A 19,285-nucleotide genomic window follows, 5' to 3' on the forward strand; every position below is an offset into this window, starting at 1 on the left:
ACATTTCCATTTTTACTAGCAGTGGATCTTGATCAAGTTATTAACCTCGCTAAACCTCAATTTCTCAGCTTTGAAATATGGATAACAGGCCGGGTGCGGTGGCTCACGCCTATAATCCCAGCACTTTGCGAGGCTGAGGCGGACGGATCACAAGGTCACAAGATCGAGACCAGCCTGGCCAATATGGTGAAACCCCGTCTCTACTAAATGTATAAAAATTAGCCGGGCATGGTAGCGGGCACCTGTAGTCCCAGCTACCCATGAGGCTGAGGCAAGAGAATTGCTTGAACCCAGGAGGCAGAAGTTTCAGTGAACCGAGATCACACCACTGCACTCCAGCCTGGGTGACAGAGCGAGACTCTGTCTCAAAAAAAAAAAAAAAAAAAAAAAAAAAAAAGAAATATGGATAACAATCACACATATCTTGCAGGGTCAAATGAAGTTATGTTTGACATTTAGCAGGTATTTAAGAAATGGCGGCAGCTATGACGCTATGATTATCATCACTAATGTTACTATCAGACTGCCACTAATAGTGAGAAAAATAAAGATGGCATGGTTCCTGCTCGTGGAACTCAGTCTAGTGAAAGAAACAGATTTTGAAGCATCACAGATACAAAACATACATAACCATTGTGATGAATGCTACGAAAGAGAGGTCCTGTAGAAAGAACTGACTTTATCTGGGAGGTCACAAAGGATGACAAAATGACGTTGAGCTGACTGTGAAGGAAGATAGAGGTTAGTCAGTGCAGCAAGGAGCCACTGAGACAAGAGGGTGACGTGTCATATCTTCAAGTGATTTGTGGATGTGAGCTTCGTCAAATAACTTTTGGGCAGATACGTGGTAAAAATAAAATCTATTCATTACTTCATGATTTCAGATCATTTCCCCTGATTCAGTTATGGTGCTTTTTGTTCACACAAAACAGGAAATCCAATTAATGGTGTTTTAAGTCAGAAGGACATTTATTTTTTACCTAACAAGTCCAAAGGTGGTTGGTCCCATGAATGGCTCAGTGACTCAGTGATATTATCAAGAACCCAGACTCTTTCTTTCTTTCTATTCTGGCAAAGCATGTTGCATTTACATTTTCATCCTTGTCACCTCTTGGTTACAAGACGGTTGCTGCAGCTCCCAGCATCATATCCTTGCACTACAAGACTCAAAGGCAGAAAGGACAGAGGGCAGGGAAAAGCATTTCTCTTTATACAACTTTGTCTTTTTTTTTTTTTTTTTTTTTTGAGACAGAGTCTCACTCTGTTGCCCAGGCTGGAGTGCAGTGGCACAGTCTCAGCTCACTGCAACCTCTGCCTCCTGGGTTCAAGCGACTCTCATGCCTCAGCCTCCCAAGTAGCTGGGATTGCAGGCGCATGCCACCATGCCCAGCTAATTTTGTTTTTTTGTTTGTTTGTTTTTAGTAGAGGTGGGGTTTCACCATGTTAGCCAGGCTGGTCTTGAACTCCTGGCCTCAAGTGATCTGCCCACCTTGGTCTTCCAAAGTGCTGGGATTACAGGCATGAGCCACTGTGCCTGGCCACCTTTGTCTTTTCAGGAAGAAAAATCTTTCTTGAGGGCCCCCAGTAAGCTTCTTATGTTTCATTGGTCAGAACTAGGGCATATTCTCACCCCTTGACCAATGACTGACAAAGAAGAACATGGTTGCCACGCTGGCTTAGACCAGCCACGACTCATGCTCGGGGGTCATGGGGTAATGATTATTGGCGAGACAACCAACAGTGTCTGCCACATCCCCAGAAAAAGAACAATGCTGTGCAGTTAAACTGATCCAGCCCAGCCAATGAGGTCGGTGGTGACATTTTCCCGCAACATCAGTCTCGTAATGCCTCTCCACAAGCTCATTTTGTGTCCTTTTCCAGTTCTCTGTCTCCCCTGGAGCCTGCTATGTGTGGAATCTTATGGCTTTAGCATTTTCTACCAGGAAAGGAATTGCTTATTGGCTCATGGTTATGACACAGTTTCCATCTGCTGGCAGAAACACAGCATGGATAGAGTGACCTTACCATAGGACAGAATTGCAGTAGCCTGGAGCAGCATCAGAGATGCGCCTCCTCCAGTCCCATGATACGATGCCAGCGTGGTCTCAACAGAGCAAGGCAAAGCATTTGGATCCTTCTTCATGAAACTGCCAACCCCTGCCTCCCTAAATAGCTGGATATTTTGCAAGATCACCTTTTGTTTATTCTGCCTCATGCCATCCAATGTCACTGTCAGATGTCACTGTAGACAGAAGCTCTCTACATGCTTTGAGCCCTAGTGATTGGGTTAACTTGAGAGAGATACTGGATTTTCTTAGCTTTTCCATCTTTCTTGGAAGGAGGTAGGCTGGGGAGTGTGGCTCTCACCCCAGCTCTCAGCTCTTTGGCCACTGACTCAGTTCAGCTCAGCTCAACTGAGCCTTGGCTTGCTCTTTGGCCATCAAAGAGGGAAAATGCTGGAGAATCCACAGGTATACTTCAGGTGCCAGGCCCTCTTTTAAACAAGCTCCTGGAGAGCAGGAGCTGTTTTCTCTGTGTCCTGTAGCTCACCTGGTTTCCCGAAGATTTAGTGAAGTTTGCCTGCATTTCCACCTCTACTGCAAAGTCTTCTTCAAGACATAACCCTGGCCTTGTCACCTCCACCAACATTCTCACCTCTAGTCACCTGTTTAGAGCCTTCACTGATCCATCCTGGGGCTTGCAAAGCCCGCACGACCAGTCATGCTCAGGTGGGCCAGCTCCCTCTGCCTCCCAGCCTCATCTCTCTCCTCACATTCCAGCCATACTCAGCTCCTCACAGCTCCCCAGGCATGCCCCTTGCCCTCATCCCCAGGCATTTGTATTCACTGTCCCCTCATCCCCAGGCACTTCTGTTCACTGTCCCCTCATCCCCAGGCATTTGTGTGTGTTTGCTGTCCCCTCATCCCCAAGCATTTGTGCTCACTGTCCCCTCATCCTCAGGCGTTTGTGTTCACTGTCCCCTCATCCCCAGGTGTTTGTGTTCACTGACCCCTCATCCCCAGGCTTTTGTGTTCACTGTCCCCTCATCCCCAGGCATTTGTGTTCACTGTCCCCTCATCCCCAGGCATTTGTGTTCACTGTCCCCTCATGCCTGGGCGTTTGTGTTCACTGTCCCCTCATCCCCGGGTGTTTGTGTTCACTGTCCCCTCATCCCCACGTGTTTGTGTTCACTGTCCCCTCATCCCCAGGTGTTTGTGTTCCCTGTCCCCTTATCCCCGGGCATTTGTGTTCACTGTTCCCTCATCCCCAAGCACTTGTGTTTTTTGTCCCCTCACCCTCAGGTGTTTGTGTTTGCTATCCTCGAGTCCTCATGTTCTCCTTCCTGTTGAGCTCCCTTACCTATGGAACTCCTCCTCCTCCCTGGGGCCTCCTGTTGGCCTTATCTCTTCTTGGAAGACCCTCTCACCCCAGGACTCAGTGAGGCCCCTGCTCTGTGCTCTGCATTGTCTTTTGGTTGCTGTCCTTGTCTGACTCCTCACCAGAGCCTGAACCCATTGAGGCAGGGCCTCCATCTTAGTCGTCATTAAATCTCTGCATCTAGCTCAAGGCCTGGCACTTGGCTGGCAGACAAACAAATGAATGATCTGTCCCGGCTTGCCTCAGCAGGCAGCACCCACCAGCCCTCCCCGTGGGGGCTCATGGGAGCCCTGAGGGGCTGCCATCAGCCCTGGAAGAAGCCCAGAGTCTGAAGGAAGGTCTGCCTTTCTTCCCCTCAGGGATCAACTACTGTGCACTGAACAAACCGGGCTGTGAGCATGAGTGCGTCAACACGGAGGAGAGCTACTACTGCCGCTGCCGCCGTGGCTACACTCTGGACCTCAACGGCAAAACCTGCAGCCGTGAGTGTACCCTAGGGGTGGGGTGCTGATGAAGGGTGGGGTCTACTCACAGGCGCGGGCGGGCTCACTAGCAACCAGTCATTTCTGGAGCCCCCTCAGGTTTCCTGATGGTCTGTCAGGTGTATCCTTCCTTATCCTCGGTTTCATCACCCATAGAATGTGACTATTAATACTATCGGCCTACCCAACTTGGGTTGCAAGGATTAAAAGAATTAATAGGAATAGGCCAGGCGCGGTGGCTCGCGCCTATAATCCCAGCACAGGGAGGCCAAGGCGGGCAGATCACCTGAGGTCAGGAGTTCAAGACCAGCCTGGCCAACATGGTGAAACCCCATCTCTACTAAAAATACAAAAAATTAGCTGGGTGTGGTGGCGGGTGCCTGTAATCCCAGCTACTCGGGAGGCTGAGGCAGGAGAATTACTTGAACCTAGGAGGCGGAGGTTGCAGTGAGCTGAGATTGCGCCATTGCACTCCAGCCTGGGCGACAGAGCAAAACTTCATCTAAAAAAAAAAAAAAAAAAAAAAAAGAATAGGAGTAAAATACTTAGAACAGCGCTGCTAGACGTAAGCACTCAATAAATGTTAACTAATATTAGTATTTGCTGTTGAGTGTATTTACTAGGTCAGACAGGCCTAATTTCAAATCCAACCTCTCCCACCTACTAGATGTGTGTGACCTTGGGGAAGTTATTTAACTTCTCCATGCTTTGATTTCCCATCTATGACAAAAAGCAAAACTAATAGTCGTATTATTCCCACAGGGTTTTTATAGGGAGAAATAGGAGCCATTTTGATATGTTAGCCTGGTGCCTGGCACAGGGTAAACTTCCAATCAAGGGGAACAGTTCCTATCATGGAGCCTGTGAGAGTGGCCAGTGCCTGGCGCCAGACTGGGACAAGAGGCCGGAGGGGACAGACCTTGGAAAGCAATGGGCTGCAGAGGCTGATCTGAGGGCAGAATCAAGAAACATGGGATTTTCTGAGAAGGCTTGTTTTAATTTTCTTGTGTCAGAGCCACAACAAAGCTCCACTGGGTGATGTAAATGTATGGGAACTTGCAGACTCTGCCAGCTGGGTGGCTCCATGGTTTTTTATGAGGCACCATCTCCACGGGTCCTGGCCAGCAGGGTGGGAGCGCCTGAATGTGGCAATGGACCCTATGCCCCTGGCATGTGGGAGAGGGGGCCCATCTCCATGACATAGCCTATGCAGAAGGGGCCCTTTATGTGCCTTTCCACTGAGCAAGCCCCACATCTGCTCCCCTTTGGAGATAGAGATAGATTGTGAGTGAGGACAGTGCAGCTGTTGAGCACTGGGCTCCACACTGCCAGCAGGGAAGTTTCCCAGATGAAATAAGAGGTCCAGGGCAGTCCTCAGGAAAGCGTGGCGCCTCTAGTGTCCAGAGAGAACAAAGTGCCTCGGTAAAGGCTTTCTAAGGACTGACCTCAGAGGCCAAAGGGCTTTTGAACTGAAAAGTGGTGCCAAAGTCAGTGCCTGCTGTACGTTGCCTCTGCATGTCTCTGAGTCCTTTTGAGAGGCCAGCAGGGAGCGGGTCTCCCATTCAACGGGAGATGCCCTGGTGACCGTGGATCTGTGTGTATCCTGCCTGTTTCCTGGAGTGTCAGGTCTGCCAGCTGATGGCCCTGGCAGTTTTCCCAGGGCAGGTGGTCCTGACCTGGATGAGCCCACGCAGATCACCAGGGAGATGGCCTGACTGCCCCTCCCAGCATGACTCCGGGGGCCAGAAGAGCTCTAAGAACGGACCACAAGAGATCAGGACCCTCCCTTCTCTCTGGGATCTAGTCAACTCTAAGAAAGTACAAACCAAGCTGTTTCTGTCTCGCAGTCCTTAGAGAAAGCCACAGGCTTCTGCTTTCCCTGAGGAATCAGGGAACCCAGGCCATAAAGACAGCAAGCACTTCTGAGGCGCTCACTCTGTGCAGGCAATGCCCTGAGCACTTTCCATGCGTAAAGTCCCTGCATCCTCACAGCCGTCCTACTGGGCACCCACATTCTTGTCCCTACTTAAGCAAGGGGAAACTGTGACACAAAGGGATTAAGTCACTGTCCTGGGGTCCTGTGACTAGCAAATGGCAACACTAGGATGTGAACACAGGCATGTAGCTCCCAAGATCCAGCAAGTGTTCTCAGGAGGTGCATCCACCCGTGGAATGTTCTGGAAGGCACTGGTCCCAGGCTCTGCGGGAGTCAAGAGGCCCACTTGGCAGACCTGCACAAGGCCTCCAGTGTCTGTCCAGTCTCTGGAGGTGCATTTTCTCCATAAGGGAAACCTGGGAGGCAGTCTGCAGGACTGTTAGTGGGAGCTGTTCACCACAGCTGTGTGTTCATTAGCCTTCGGCACTTGCTGCCCGGAGGACCAGCTGTGCAGCATTCGGATGCCAGGATAGGCCACACACGCAGTCCCAGGCTTTGGTTTGTTTTTTTAATCTGGATGTCCTGATGATGGGGGTAAAAAAAATAGAAATTGATTTCATTGAGAATAACAACTCTTTTTCGTTTTCAATTAGAAATGAAACTATGTGACTAATTCTTATTCAGCACTACTTGATAATAATAATGTGTTCATTAAGTGGTTTCTGTATGCTAGCTACTGTTCTGAGTGCTTTACATAATCAACCCCTTTTATTCTTACCCTATTCCTATAAGAAAGCAACCATCAGCATCCACATTCACAAGTCAGGAAACGATGGCAAAGAGGCCGTGGGACTGCCCAGAATCCATAGCTAGGAAGTGGCAGAGGTGTGATTTGAGCCCAGGTAGTTTGAAGCCAGAACCTGCATTCTAAGCACTACTCTATTAGCTGTGTGGCTTTGACCTTGACCTTCCTGAGCCTCACTTTCCTCTCTGTGAATTGGGAATTGCACCTGCTCTCAGAAGTGCCCTGAGACTGTGGATTCTGTGCGCCATGGCCCTGGCAGAGTGCTGCTGTTGTCAACACCAGGGACAGCATTTCCCAGCCATTGGGGTTGTATGGTTGTATGCTTTACCCTTCAAAGAAAGAAATGGGAAAGAAGTCTGGGCATGACGTCAGGCACCTGTAACCCCAGCTAGCTACTCCGGAGGTTGGGGCAGGAGAATCGCTTGAATCCAGGAGGTGGAGGTTGCAGTGAGCCGAGATCTTGCCACTGCTCTCCAGCCTGGGTGAAAAGGGAAAGAAAACCAACAAGCCAGGCTGATTTTCTAGAGGGATCAGCAGTGTGGGGTAGAATGATCCCTTCCCTGTGGCTTGTTATGCCTCCGGTTTTGTTTTTGAATCTTTGTTGCTGGTGGGGTATTGCCCCCTCGGCTCCTCTATGCTTTCGCGTGTATGAAAATGCAGGAGTGGACCACTGTGCACAGCAGGACCATGGCTGTGAGCAGCTGTGTGTGAACACGGAGGATTCCTTCGTCTGCCAGTGCTCAGAAGGCTTCCTCATCAACGAGGACCTCAAGACCTGCTCCCGTGAGTCCCTCCGCGCTCCTCTCGTAGGGGAAGGTTTGCACCATGAGTGAAACCTATGTAACGGCAGAGGGCACAGGTCGTGCTTGGGCACCTCTCCCCTGCCCCTTGCTCTGCTCCAGGAGATAGTGGGGATGTCCACTGGGACTGCATGCCTTCGGGGGAGGGTGGGGTGAGCATGACGGTCACTTGATCCAATCACCGTCCCCCAGAGGTCTCACTGATAAAGGGTGGCCTGGCTTTTGGTTTTGCAGGGGTGGATTACTGCCTGCTGAGTGACCATGGTTGTGAATACTCCTGCGTCAACATGGACAGATCCTTTGCCTGTCAGTGTCCTGAGGGACACATGCTCCGCAGCGATGGGAAGACGTGTGCAAGTAAGTGTCTGAAGGACAAGCGGGACCTGCACAGGCGTTCTGTGGGTGCAGGTGTGGGTGCGGGTGCGCTGCCGACGTGTATATGTGCCTGTGTGTCCTGTCTCCAGGCTTTGCTGGGCCCGCATGAATGTGTGTGACAGCATCTCTTAGCCATTGAGCCTTGGTGGCTGCTCCACCCACTCCCCTCAAGCTTCCTTGCCCCGTGCCCTGAAGTGGCTTTTTGCTGTTTCCACCTCCCTGTCATTCTGAAGCTGGACAGAGCCCTAGTCCTCAGCTCTCTCTGCTCAACCCCCAGCCAGCTAGTATGGCACATGAATAATAATAATGTGGACCCCTCACTGACTGCTGGCTGCATGCTGGGCACTGTGCTAAGCACACATGCTGTTGCATTCAGGGGGGAGATGAGGAAAAACTGTAGCTCAGATTAAGTAAAGAGCCTAAGGTCACCAGCTAGTAAGTGGTGGGTTCAAACTCTGCTGGCTGTGATTCCAAAGTCAGTCCTGGGAGAAGAGGATGCTCCTGAGAAACGCTTTGCCCTGATTGCTGATCCTGGTGATCTCACAGCACATGGTGAGGCTGGCAGTGATGTGTCCTGGGTACATATTTCCTTGCAGCTGGTCCCAAATCCTGTCTCAATTAAAAAAAAAAAAATGCTCCCAGACCTCCTTCTCTCCTTCACTGAAGAATGCTGGTGTGTTTGTTGCCCTGCAATTCTGTTTCGAAGTGGACCAAGATAAAGAATTGAAATATAGTCATTTTGAGAGAAGGGATTAGAAATGAAAGAAAAGGACCACAATTTATCTTCCCCAGCCTGCTGGTCTTTCTGGTTATAGGGCCAAGTTCCCTGACCACTGGTATAATTGTAGGCACAACCTAATTTATCCACATTTTTATATCATCTATTCATCTAGGCAGATGAGCTGGCTGCACAGCTGGGCGTGCCTCTCTATGCTGCCTGTGAGAAAATATTTCCAGTTTGGGACAGATCCTTGGATCTCAGCAAATGGGTTATCCATGTTATAGCTTTCGGTGGCTCCCCGCCCAGCTGCCTCCCAGACTGCTGCTGCAGCCAGCTCAGGGAGGGATTGGGCACAGGGGATGCAGAAAGAGGGTGGGTGTGTTGAATTGCATCGACATTGACAGCATGCCAAAGCCAGATGTAAGGGGTTTGTTGGTTTGTTTAATTCTCCATCAATTTAGATTATTCTGAGAATAAGAGGAGTCCTTCTTCTGTCCGCCTCATTCCTGTGATAATCAAGAACTGACTACAAGATGGTTGTAGGACCCTACGAAATTCTCATGAGCCCTTCTAAACAAATGCAGCTCCACCTCCTTTGAATCAGGTGCCCCTTCCTCTCCCCTGCCCAGGTCCACATCTGGATTTTGACCTGGCCACTTTTAAGTGTTGCCCATCTTCTCATTTAAAATGGGTTTCTAACCAATGGCACAATGGAAGCTTCTACATAAGTAAATGTCCAACAATGCAATGAATAGTGAATTTTGTTATTTATATATGGTTGTGTCTAGATGAGAACTTGTGAGATAATCAGATAAGTGAGGATTGTCCTCAGGAACCATATATGAGAGATGCATTTCACCCACCAGCTGATACATATGCGTTGAGCCATTCCCCTAATTGAAGACTTTCTGCCTGCTCCAGAATGATTCATTCTGACTGTCCTGTCCTGTAATAATGGGCTAGGTTTTCAGTGTGGCCACAGCTAACTGGGGGTTGGGATGTATGTTCCCCAGCTCTACTCCCGACGACAAAGGGCCAGACGACATGACTGCACCTTTTTGGTAAAGCCTGTTGGGGGGCAGCCAGGCCTGGATCAGCAGATAAGAGCATCCTTGGCTCTTTATAGAGGCAGCCTCCACTTACAGCTTTGATAGCAAGTGGTCTTAAGAATGTGTCACTCACCTTCTGGAAAGTTCTCTAAAGCGTGGAGGGGTTCCAGGGGCCCTGGGATGAAATGGGCACTGCTGTGCCCCTACCCCTTCAGGCACCTTGGGTTCTCTGGCTTCTGGAGCGATGTCCCCTCCCTTCCTCCAGCCCCCTGACCCCAAGCTCTGCTTTCCCAGATTCTCCCCAGAGGCCTTTTTGCCTCGGGCAGTTAGGTGCACAGACTCAGCGTGTGTGGGGGGAGGGGATGGGGCGATCTCTTTTACCAGCTGCAGCTGAGAGGACTCCTTCCCTCTCTAGACGTTTCCCTGAGACTGACCTTGTGCGAGGGCATCCCAGCACCAAGAAAGACTCTATAGGCCTGATGTGCATGGACCACACTGCCCACTGGCCTGCAAGCTCCTGGAGGTTGGAGGTCAGAGGCCAACATGAAATGACTGGGAGTGTGAATGGACAGAAGCCACCTGTCTTTTTGCCCCACGGCTGCTGGCACAGGGTCTGCTCCCCACTTGATAACCTTCAGTAGCTCTCCACTGTCTCCCAGAATAAATTTCCACTGCACTCCTTGATTTGGCAGAGTGCAGAACCCCCTCTTCCACTTCTTTAGCCTCACCCCAGGCCCTCCCTGAAGCCACCTCCTGTTCTTTAGCCAAAGTGGCAAGTCGCCTATTCTCTGAACAGGCCTGGTGCCTTCCAGCCCATCCCAATGTCACCCCCATGGGTAACCTCCTCTCCCACCTGATAGGCTCTCCTCTCCTCCTCCCACCCCAGGCTCTGCTGGGGCCTCTCTGCAGAGCTCTCCTGCCCAGCCTCACCCTGAGGCTCTCTGTGCACGTCTGAGAAACAGTGTGGCAGAGCAGAAAGAGTACTGAACTGGAAGCCCAAAGACTGGGTTTAAATCGTGTTGCTTCTACCCTGGGCAAGGGAATTGGCCCTCTTGGGGTCTGACTGCTCATCTCTAAACTGAGAATGGTCGTTGCTGCCTTTCAAGGCCACTGTGTGGTTCAGGGAGACTGCTGTTGCAGTGCTATGTGAACTTGTGGACTGCCGTGACCCCTAAGGGATTCCTCTTCTTGTCTCTCCTCCCAGCATCAGAACCCCCTGCACTGAGGAGACTCAGAAGGTAGCTCCTGGCATTGCTGCCTGGAGACCCATCTCCCAGGACCAGGCCTGCTCTCCTTGGAGGGGCCCCACAGATGCACAACTCTGGAAGAGGGCTGGACTCAGGAGTCCAAGGGCTGTCCTATGAGGGACTCTCCCTTCTGCAAGCAGAGGACACCAACGGGGATCAGAGCCATCAGCCTAGGGCACTGGGGGATCTCTGCTGGTGATACTCCCAGTCCAACTACCACAGGCAGATCTGCGAGGGCCTGTTAGGCTGCCTGAGGCCCTGAGCTTGGCCTTCCAGGGCTGAGGCAGGCCTAGGCAAGGCTAGGGGAGTGTCGTAGTCTACTTGGGCTCCCATCACAAAATACCATAGACTGAATGCTGTTTCTTAACCACAGAAATTCATTTCTCACAGTTCTGGAGGCTGGAAGTCCAGGATCCAGGTGCTGGCATGGCTGGGTTCTGGTGAGGGCCCTCTTCTTGGTTTGCAGACAGACAGTACCCAGCTGTGTCCTCATATTGCATGGGTTGTAGGGGGTGAGAGAGCAAAAGAGTGCAGGCAAGTTATCTGGTGTCTCTTCTTATAAGAACACTAATCCTATCAGGTCAGGATCCTGCCCTCACAACCCCATCTAAACCTAATTACCTCCCAAAGACTCCACCTCTGAATACCCTCACATCAGGGGTTAGGGATTCAGATGTGAATTTTGGGGGAAACAGTCTGTAGCAGGAAGTAGGGGGAGGGGACCACCCTCACTCTCATGTATTCACATTACAGGCTTGATGCAACAGAAGGAAGGTAGAGATTTTCCCTTATTTTGTGGGAAACGGACACATGGAGGAAAGTGATGCCTCCAAGCTGGCCCTGGTCAGGGAGTCAGTGGCAGAGCCAGGACCAGAGTCGAGTCCCCTGATTTTAGGATCTTTTGCCTAGTGTGAGATGCCCTGGAAAAGCACATCTCAGTTCAGCTGCTTCTTGATTTGTCTGAGAAAAAGCCTATATTAAGTTAGCAAAGGATTGGCTGCTCCTACTTTTATTACGAGAAAAGCCAGGAAGCAGTGTAATTCTGTCTGTCGGCTTCTGGTTACTGTCTTGGCAGATGGCCGCTGTGGCTTTCTCTCTCTGGGGTTGGGGTTGGTTTTAACGACGTCTTATGTGGAGCCCCAGACGCAGGATTGCTGTCTGTCATCACGGCGGAGGTGCAAGTCCACAGAACACGTTGCCCCACAGTTGCTCCGCCACAGACTTATGTGACTTACCTGTGTCAGCATGCAGGGCTGCTAGACAGGGACCCTAAAGATCTGTGCTACATCCTAAAACTTCTAATCATCCTGAGCACACACTGCAGAATCCATTCACGATGAAGGTTTAATTAAATACATAGGCCTGGGTCCTTATGTGTAAAAGGAGGAGAATCCATCTTTGAGAGGAAAAATGTTTTCTTCCTCCCTCTTGAGATTTCTTACATCCTTCCACCTATTTCACTGAAGTAGTGATGGCTCCTGATGGAGTCTGTGTTTACTCTCCTCTCTGGGTTTGAATCTAGGTACTTCCTTAAGCACTTGGTTCCTTTACCCTCATTCTTTACAAATATTTACGTGTACCTGCAGTGTGTGGCGTGCTGGGGATCTCTGGGGATTATGCAGATTTCGGTTTGTGTCCTGACAGTGTTTAAACCTTCTCTGGGAAGAAGGATAGCAGAGACAGCGTCCATTCCATATGGTGAGGGTGGTGATGTGGGAAGGATGGAGCCGCGGGAGCACCCCCTAGTCTAGAGAAAGAGAAGGTTAATCCGACACCCAGAGGAGGGGGCCATGGGAGCCTCCCCTAGTCTAGGGAAAGATGTTTAATCCGACACCCAGAGAGTGAGTACAGTGAGCCAGCCAGAGATGGAGGGGAAATGCTTCCCTAGGGGCCAGAGAGCGAACTGCAGGAAGTTCTGTGCTCTGAGTATGGGGTACTGAATGCGAGAGGGAGGCAGTGGGTGAGAGACAAGCCTGGGGACTCCGGCGGGACACATCACCCACCTACAGCCTTCAGAGTTACGAGAGACTTCCTGGCTGGCCTCTGTTGAGAAAATGATTTTTGTCTAGTTTGTCTTCTGAGAATCTGCCAGGCTGCCTCAGCACACTCTCTTAAGCTAGGATGATCCGTGGATGTGCAGCTGGACCAGGGACACGGAGGTCTATTTGAATATAGTCCCATCTCTGCCCCCAGGACAGCTAAGACCAGTCACCTCTGAAGGTTCAGAGATATTGGGAAAGTCACTTCCCCTCTGACCGTCAGTTTTCTCATCTTTAATGAAGGGGTTGGACTAGTTCATATCCAATGAGTTGAACTTCCAGCCCCCAAACAAGGATATTGCCTGGCTCAGATAAGTGCTCCGTAAACACTTGCTGAATGAATGGACTTATTGTGGTGCCCACCATAGTCTCCCAGGCCGAAGACACCCAGTGGTAGTGAGTCAGGGGTGGTGGCTCTCTTTGCCTGTTAGGGGACCACTGAAGCATTTTCCTGTAGGGGAGTATCTTTGCCCTGGGGAGAAACTGACTCCAAGTTGATTTCCAGACTTGGTGGATAGAAAGCTAGCGCCTATGGTCAGGAGGTTAACTATCATCCACCTTTGGCATTCTCTGATTTCCCATCCGTGGTTCTTTGAATTTATAAGTGGCCCAGAAAATCCCTGAAGGGTAGAAACTGGACATTTTGCTGAACAAATGTGAGTCGTGCATTTTGCAAGGTGGGTGTGTAGGAGAGAGTGGGAAGCCTAGCTGGCCACAAACATCCACACATCCCATGGGGTTCTTATTTAAAACATCTGCACAAAACCCCTGTGAGGTGGATCTAATTACCCTCAATTTTCAGAATAGAAAACTGAGGAAATGTTTCCTTTTGTTCAACAGGTCTTTCCTAGGGGTCTGTTAGGTGCCAGGCATTAGGGCCACTGCTAACATCTCACCTCTGATGATTCATTGAAATCATCTATGGGGCTTGGAAAAAGTCTAAAGGCCCAGGCAGCATCCCAGAAACCCTGAATCAGAAACAGAAACAGAGACTGTCTTACATTGTTGGTGAGAGTAGAGATTGAAATAATCTCTTTGGAGGATGATTTGGAAATATTTATCCACCTTTAAGTATTCATGCCCTTTAACTAGGCAATTCTGCTTCCGGATGTATAACTTTCAGGTATGCCTTCACATTGTACATAAAACTACATGCACAAGAATATCCATTGCAGATAAGGTGTGGTGGCTCAGGCCTGTAATCCTAGCACTTTGGGAGGCTGAAGCGGGAGGATCACTTGAGGCCAGAAATTTAAGACCAGCCTGGGCAACAGTGGGACCCCATCTCAACAAAAAATATGAAAATTAGCTAAGCATGGTGGCATGCACCTGTAGTCCCAGCTACTCAGGAGGCTAAGGTGGGAGGATCACATGAGCCCAAGAGCCAAGGCTGCAGTGAACTGTGATGACACCACTGCACCCCAGCCTGGGCGACAGAGCAAGCCTGTGTCTCAACAAAAAAAGAAAAAAAAGAGCCTTAGCCGAAGCTAGGAGGACAGGACTGGGCACAAGGAAGGAAGGGCTTGCTCCGAGGGGTCTGTCTGGATTATGGCTTGACAAGGTTGACATGAAAGAGCTATAGCTATTTTATTACCACGGAAAATGGAGTAGTAGTAGTATTATAAATTCATGGTAGGGGGAAAAAAACACCTCACCTCCATGGCCATCCAGTTGTCTATATCATGGATCACTCAATGTACTTTCCACTCTTACACTACGTGAGGAACTATCCCAAACTATCAGGAAATGTTCTGCATTAATAGTGAGTCTAGAATTTGCCGAGAAAAGCAAGTCACGCTCAGGGCAAACAGGAGGGTCCAACTCGGCTTTGAGCCTCCTCTGCAGCTGTAATTGCAGTTATCAACCTTTTCCCATTCTTCAAAGATTTTGGCAGTGCTTCCGCCCAAAGAAATTCCCTTCACATTTGAAAGCTTGCTGTAGAATATAGCAATGCAGTATAGTCAGAAAAAACAGGGATTTATTTATAAGATTACAATTTTTGTCTGGTTCTTTCTCTGGTTAACAATTGGTCTTGACAAGCCATTAGCCTTCCCAACCCTTAGTTTCCCTAGCTGGTGAGTGAGAATAACAACGGCTGCCTTAACTAACCCAAAGGTGGTTCTGAGGAGTCCTCTCCAGAGAGATACTGCAAAGATGCTTTACCAAAAAAAGTGTGTGGTTTGTGCCTGATTATAAAGGTCATTATGTGCTTTGGGGCCTTTATTTAATAATTCCAATTCGTGTCCATTTTAGAAATTCTACTCAATCTGAAAGGATTGAGTTAACTTTCAGAAATATGTATGGTTCTTATAAAAAGTCACCACTCACTTATCCTCAGTATTAAGCTTTTAAAGTAACAGCCTGGTTTTCACAGGTTCACAAACCTTCTAGTCCCCCAGAAGCCACCCAGCCCTATAAGATGGCAACGCCATCCTTCAGTTGCTCAGTCCAGCAACCTTGGAGTCTTCCTTGACTTTTCTGTCCTATCCATATGGGCTCTTTGTATTAATCCATGAGCAAATTTTATAGTTTCTACCTTAAAATACAGCCAGTCTGAACACTTCTCACCAGCCTGGTCTGGGCCACCAAGATCTTTGAACAGAGCTGCTCCCAGGTGTCCAAGCTCCATTCTGTGCAGAGAGATCCTTTAAAAACAAATCCATATCATGCCACTCCACTGCTCAAAACACTGCAGTGACTTCCCTTCTCTTTCAGATCTGACCCCCACTGTGAACCCCACATTGTCTGCTCCAGCCAACCTTGCTGGCCTCATCCCCTGCCAGGATCCCGGATGCTCCAGTCACAGTGGTCTCCTTGCCTTTCCTGAAACACACCAACCAAGCAGCTCCCGTTGCTGCAGTTTGCAAATGCTGTTCTTTCTTGCTGATAATGCTCTTTCCCAGACACCACCACTCACTTCCTGTCTTTCTGCAGGGCTCTGCTCAGTGTCACCATATCTGACACACCATATAAAATAACAAGCCCTCCCTACTCTCCAGCCCAGTAGCCACTCTCCATCCTCCTATCCTGCTCTTCCTCCATAGCACTTTTTCCCACATGACATATCACATATTTGTCTGTTTTCCACGCATCCCACTTCTCCTGACACCTGCTGCCAAATGTAAGCTTCACAAAAGCAGAAACTCTGTTTCGTTCATTGCTATATCCCCAGAGCCTAAAACAGTGCCTGGCTCATCACAGGGACTCACAAAATATTTGTGAACTGACTGAATTCATGAATGAATTGGTTACCTAAGTGTAATATATACATACATACATAAGTAGATATGTAAATAAGTTGATATTATAGTTACATAATAGCCAATTAGGTTAATCTTATTTTCTAACATTTATAAGTAATTTATCTCTCATTCTGTAACTTGTATTCTCATGTTTTTTGTTCATTTTTCTTGTGGAGATGATTTATATTGTTTGATTTTTATGTGCCATGTATATATTAAGAATTTTTGCTCACTTTGGGAGTCCGAGGTGGGTGGATTGCTTGAGCCAGGAATTCGAGACCAGCCTGGGCAACATGGTGAAATCCCGTCTCTACAAAAAATTAGCCTGGTGTGGTGGTGCACGCTTGTAGTCCCAGCTATCTGGGAGGCTGAGATGGGAGGATCACTTGAGCCCGGGAGGCAGAGGCTGCAGTGAGTTGAGATCACACCACCACACTCCAGCCTGGGCGACAGAGTGAGACACTTTCTCAAAAAAGAATTTTTGCTCACAGACATGCTTTATATTCTGAAATGTGTACTGTAGGATAAGGCACTGTTTTGATTCAAAGTGTCTGAAATGTCTTTTATGATTGAATAAGCCACTAATATATGAGTCATTTTCTTCTTCTGTTTCTCTAATTCCCATTTGATTCTCAGAATTGGACTCTTGTGCTCTGGGGGACCATGGTTGTGAACATTCATGTGTAAGCAGTGAAGATTCGTTTGCGTGCCAGTGCTTTGAAGGTTATATACTCCGTGAAGATGGAAAAACCTGCAGAAGTAAGTTTGTACTGGAGCTGGCTCCTACTACTATGCCAGACCACTGTGTGAAATTGCTATCCTTATCTCTGTATATATCAGTTCCTCTCAGAAGTCAATGCCACACAGCAAAATGTAATGTAGTGTCCTGGATAGGACCCTGAAAGAGAAAATGGACATTAGGGAAAAACTAAGTAAATGTCAATAAAATATAGACTTTAATTAATAATCATGTATCAGTATGGGTTTATTAATAATAACAAATGGACCATACTCATGTGAGTTGTTAATAATAGGGAAAACTAGGTGTCGGGTATATTGCAATTCTTTGCGCTATCTTCTCAATTTTTGTGTAAATCTAAAACTGTCCTAAAAATAAAGTCTATTAAAAAAATGGACAGACAAAAAAAGTCAACACCAGAGCTACTACTGAAGTTCTTCATTTATATGCTCTGTGGCAAAAAACAGTGGTTTGACAGTATACTCTAGTGGAAAGATGGACAGTCAGAAATCCAAGATTCAGTCAACTTCTGTCTCTGCCATTTATTAGCTGGGAAAGTTGCCTAACTTCTCTAAGCCTCTCTGCTTATTTATCTTTAATAATGTTGTTGTTGTTATTTCTGGTAGCACAAATCCCTCCCAAAGGGCACCTTGTGATGAAGCCAGTTTTGCCTTTCAGAAGGCAAAGCCTCTTAGATGGGGCTGCAGCCAGCCAGCCCAGGACAAGCAGCCTTAGAGTGAATTGCTGGTGTAAATCTCAAGACACATCTCTGAATAATCAAAGGGGAGTGTGTGACCCTGGTTTCCATCCGTATCAGTTATCTTTTTCTCAACGTCTCAAAGCACTTTATAAAGAGCAACTCATATTGACACTTTTGGAAGAAAAGATGGGTAACTGGAATAATTACTCTCTCATTTTTTAGACAGCACAGCTAAGACTCCAAGAAGTTAAGTGATTCTCCTAAGTCATACACTATGTCAGGCACAAAGCCAAAGTTAGATTTCAGTGCTTCTAATCTAAATTGAGGTTTAATCTCCTAAGGAATCATATCAACAGTGTTTCCATTCTGATATCAGAAACTATGTCTACAGAAAGCTGATGATGGGCTGCATTTTAACACTAAAGTAGTGCTGGTGAACGATGATGGCGAAGACGGTGAAACAGTTTGAAGGGTTAGCCCGAATTAGAGCCGCTAAACTTTGTTCTCAATTGTAACTTCCTGCCCCACGGACCACTGAGCTCAGGTGGCAGATAGAATCCATTAGCTGACTCCAGTGGATGGGTCCTCCAAGGTGAAGTCCATGTGAAATGTATGTTGTTGAAATTGTTGTAACTTGCTCTCCTGTCTTCAGGGAAAGATGTCTGCCAAGCTATAGACCATGGCTGTGAACACATTTGTGTGAACAGTGACAACTCATACACGTGCAAGTGCTTGGAGGGATTCCAGCTCGCTGAGGATGGGAAACGCTGCCGAAGTAAGTAGCCTCGAGGTGAAGAAGAACTTTTCCCTCTGTGGACTCAGACAGTTAGAGAAGTTCATTTAATCTTTAAAGTCCTCCTTTATTACCACTGTCACAAGTGTCAGTTCCTGCCTTGGGTGCTCTGAAAGTGTTTAGCTAGAGATCAGTTCAGTAGCCCCTTGCTTTTTCGGGAATTTCTCAGTCAAGGCCTGAGTTTTGGGTTCTTTGCTTCTCTTCATTTTCTGCCAGCCATCAGCCCTTTCCACAGTAGCTGTATGGGTGCCCAGAAACTCACACAGTGCTAGTCACTGGACTGAATTAGAACCTCTGCCAGCAATCACTACAAGGATTGAAGGTTAATTACAGAGCTTTCTCCTCTTGGCAGACCTTAAAAGTAAGGGCAAAGGGTGAAAGGGTGTATTCGTCCATTTTCACACTGCTGATAAAGACATACCCGAGACTGGGCAATTTACAAAAGAAAGAGGTTTGATGGACTCACAGTTCCACTTGGCTGGAGAGGCCTTACAATCATGGCAGAAGGTGACGGGCACGTCTCACACGGTGGCAGACAAGAGAAGAGAACTTGTGCAAGGAAACCCCCTTTATAAAACCATCAGATCTTGTGGAGACTTATTCACAATCAGAATAGCACAGGAAAGCCCCGTCCCCATGATTCAATTACCTCCCACCAGGTCCCTCCCACAACACATGGGAATTGTAGGAACTACAATTCAAGATGACATTTGGGTGGGACACAGCCAAACCATATCAGAGGGATTTCCTGTGGATTTTTTCTATTATTTGTATCATTTGCTTCTATAGGTCACCCAGAACAGGCTCTGAGAGTTTCATTAGAAGGTGTATTCCCCAGAGTTCTCCAGAGAAACAGACCTTCTCTATGTATGTCTTCATCTTCTATTATATATCAATATAATAGAAGACATATATAATATATATATATGTCTTCTATGGTCTGTTCTGTCTTCTATTTATATATATCATAGAAGATATATATATATATATACAGATATATGTGTGTATACTATGTATACTATGGTCTGTTTCTATCTTC

General features: G+C 48.0%; 1 protein-coding gene across 2 annotated transcripts in view; it reads left to right on the forward strand.

Annotated features, from left to right (window-relative positions):
* The window catches only part of MATN2 (matrilin 2), a 167,123-nt gene that overhangs the window by 130,815 nt on the left and 17,023 nt on the right, over nt 1-19,285 (forward strand). For both annotated transcript variants that reach the window (XM_054498282.2, XM_054498281.2), the window contains exons 8-12: nt 3,738-3,860; nt 7,202-7,324; nt 7,576-7,698; nt 16,651-16,773; nt 18,106-18,228. In XM_054498282.2, coding sequence (XP_054354257.2) covers nt 3,738-3,860; nt 7,202-7,324; nt 7,576-7,698; nt 16,651-16,773; nt 18,106-18,228 — 615 coding nt within the window. The remainder of the gene's footprint in view (nt 1-3,737; nt 3,861-7,201; nt 7,325-7,575; nt 7,699-16,650; nt 16,774-18,105; nt 18,229-19,285) is intronic.

Source organism: Pongo pygmaeus, chromosome 7 (genome assembly GCF_028885625.2).
Source record: "Pongo pygmaeus isolate AG05252 chromosome 7, NHGRI_mPonPyg2-v2.0_pri, whole genome shotgun sequence".
NCBI classification, from domain to species: Eukaryota; Metazoa; Chordata; class Mammalia; order Primates; family Hominidae; genus Pongo; species Pongo pygmaeus.